Consider the following 1,876-nt stretch of genomic DNA (forward strand, 5'->3'; position numbering starts at 1 on the left):
AACTTCATTCAAAGTAAAAACAAGTTGATTACCCAAACAAGACTTCATAAGTAAATTTAAGGATGTTTAGATATTTGTATCAATTATTCAGTTACTTTTATTATACTTTTTTGCAGCGCATGAAGCATTTAACACCCTGCCTTTATGAATGTAAGACTTTCTGCTCCTAATTAAAACCTTTTAAGGCTTTAATTTGTGAAAGGTAAAATTAAGAGTTTTTAAGACCTGCAGAAACCCTGAATATGCGCGCACTTATTAAATGTAACTTGAACCGCATATATAATCAAGAATATTCATGCATAAACATAACAAAAACTGCATGCTTAAACATTAGAGGAATTAATAAATATAATTAAAATCAAGTTTGCTCGTCTATTTGGACGACTGCAGACATGCTTTCTTTTCAGTTTGAACAGTTCAATCAATAAGATGGACTTTTGAGTAGACAAATAATTCATCACATCATTTAATGGGTGCAAAGAAAGAAAAAAAAGAACCAACAAGAAAAGAAACTCAATCATCAGAAAGTGCAGGAGTTCTTCAGCTCTGCTAGAACCGCTTCTCTAGATTACATCTGCATTTTCTCAGACAGTGCTTCTGCTTCCTGTGAAGAAACACACAGAAAGCCATCGAATCAGTTCAAATCTGCAGTGAGAAGCTGTTCAGTACAGCAGAAGAAGGACTAGAGCATGTGTGTGCAACATCAGACGGGACTTTAGCACTACATTCTTAAGAGTAGAAACACACGGGACACAGGAGCCTTTATGTCCCTCAGACACCTACCTTTGAGCCTGGAGGCGCCGTCAAGCCCAGAAACGCATACACAGCATTGTCCTCACGGGCACAGAAGAACGCCTCATAGTTCTGGAGCACAGAAGCAAAAGAAAGCACTGCTCAAATCTTACGGTCTGGCTTTGAGTCGGTTTGAATCAGTCAAAACACCAGACGCCAGTTAAAATGATATTGGTAAAAAATACCTGTACAGAAGTTACACTTTTAAGACCTAATGATACAAAATCAATGTGTTATTTCAGAAAACAATGTACCAGTCTAGTAATATCGATTAATTTTACGCTACCTTTATGTCCTTTTTGGAGCTTGAAAGTTAATATGGACAAAAATATATATGTTTGGCTTTAATTATTACTTAATATTCAATTATGTTTGCTTCATGTAGTGTGTGAGCTACTACCCAGCACATAATATCTATCATGTGTACAAACCCCACAGTATCTGTCCTCCTTGAAGATCTGAGGAGGTAAAGGGTTCCCTGTCTCCGGTCGGAAATCCTCGGGGACGTGTTCTCGCATCCACTTCCTGTTGTCTTCATCAGCTGCGATGTCACATTCCTCAAACTCAATCTTATTGGCTGCCAAGAAGCCCATGACATCCTGCTGCTGTTTCTTGATCTGAGGGAAACAGAAGATTAAATCGCACATTAAAATCAATGGACACTAATTCTGATGCCCTCAAACAGAGGACATTTCATGTGTGAAAGTATTATTATTTACAGTGGACTTCACATGTATCAGGTTTTGTGAGTATCAGTTTTTGTTGAGTTACAGCCTTTTCGGAAAAATAAGGATATAACCATACTGTTCTGGGAAAGGCTTTAAGTGAAGTGTTACCAACATTTTTTTATTATGAATCTCAAATACAGACACTGCTGGCAAGGGTTCAAATATGCAGAAGATGCTGAAAAAGAGTCGTTGAGAAGCGTTTCAACCCACTCAGAGGCAGTTCAGATTTGTGGCATAAGGGACACAATGTCTCTGTTCCCTCCACCAGGGAACGAGGGTTACCGTACGCAACCGAGACGTTCCCTTTCTGTCGTTCACTTCGTTGTTGTGTATAACACTGGGGGTCCCTATACTAA

General features: G+C 38.5%; 1 protein-coding gene across 1 annotated transcript; it reads right to left on the reverse strand.

The window, feature by feature from the left end:
* Nucleotides 1-117: 117 nt before the first annotated feature.
* Nucleotides 118-1,409, reverse strand: LOC107580394 (SH3 domain-binding glutamic acid-rich-like protein; the record flags this gene model as incomplete). Its single annotated transcript, XM_016266103.1, has 3 exons — nucleotides 118-604; nucleotides 784-864; nucleotides 1,224-1,409. Coding segments are annotated over 3 exons (303 nt in total), but the record flags the coding sequence as incomplete, so codon positions are not given.
* Nucleotides 1,410-1,876: the final 467 nt, after the last annotated feature.

This window comes from Sinocyclocheilus grahami, unplaced genomic scaffold (genome assembly GCF_001515645.1).
Source record: "Sinocyclocheilus grahami isolate Dianchi unplaced genomic scaffold, SAMN03320097.WGS_v1.1 scaffold32552.1, whole genome shotgun sequence".
NCBI lineage: Eukaryota > Metazoa > Chordata > Actinopteri > Cypriniformes > Cyprinidae > Sinocyclocheilus > Sinocyclocheilus grahami.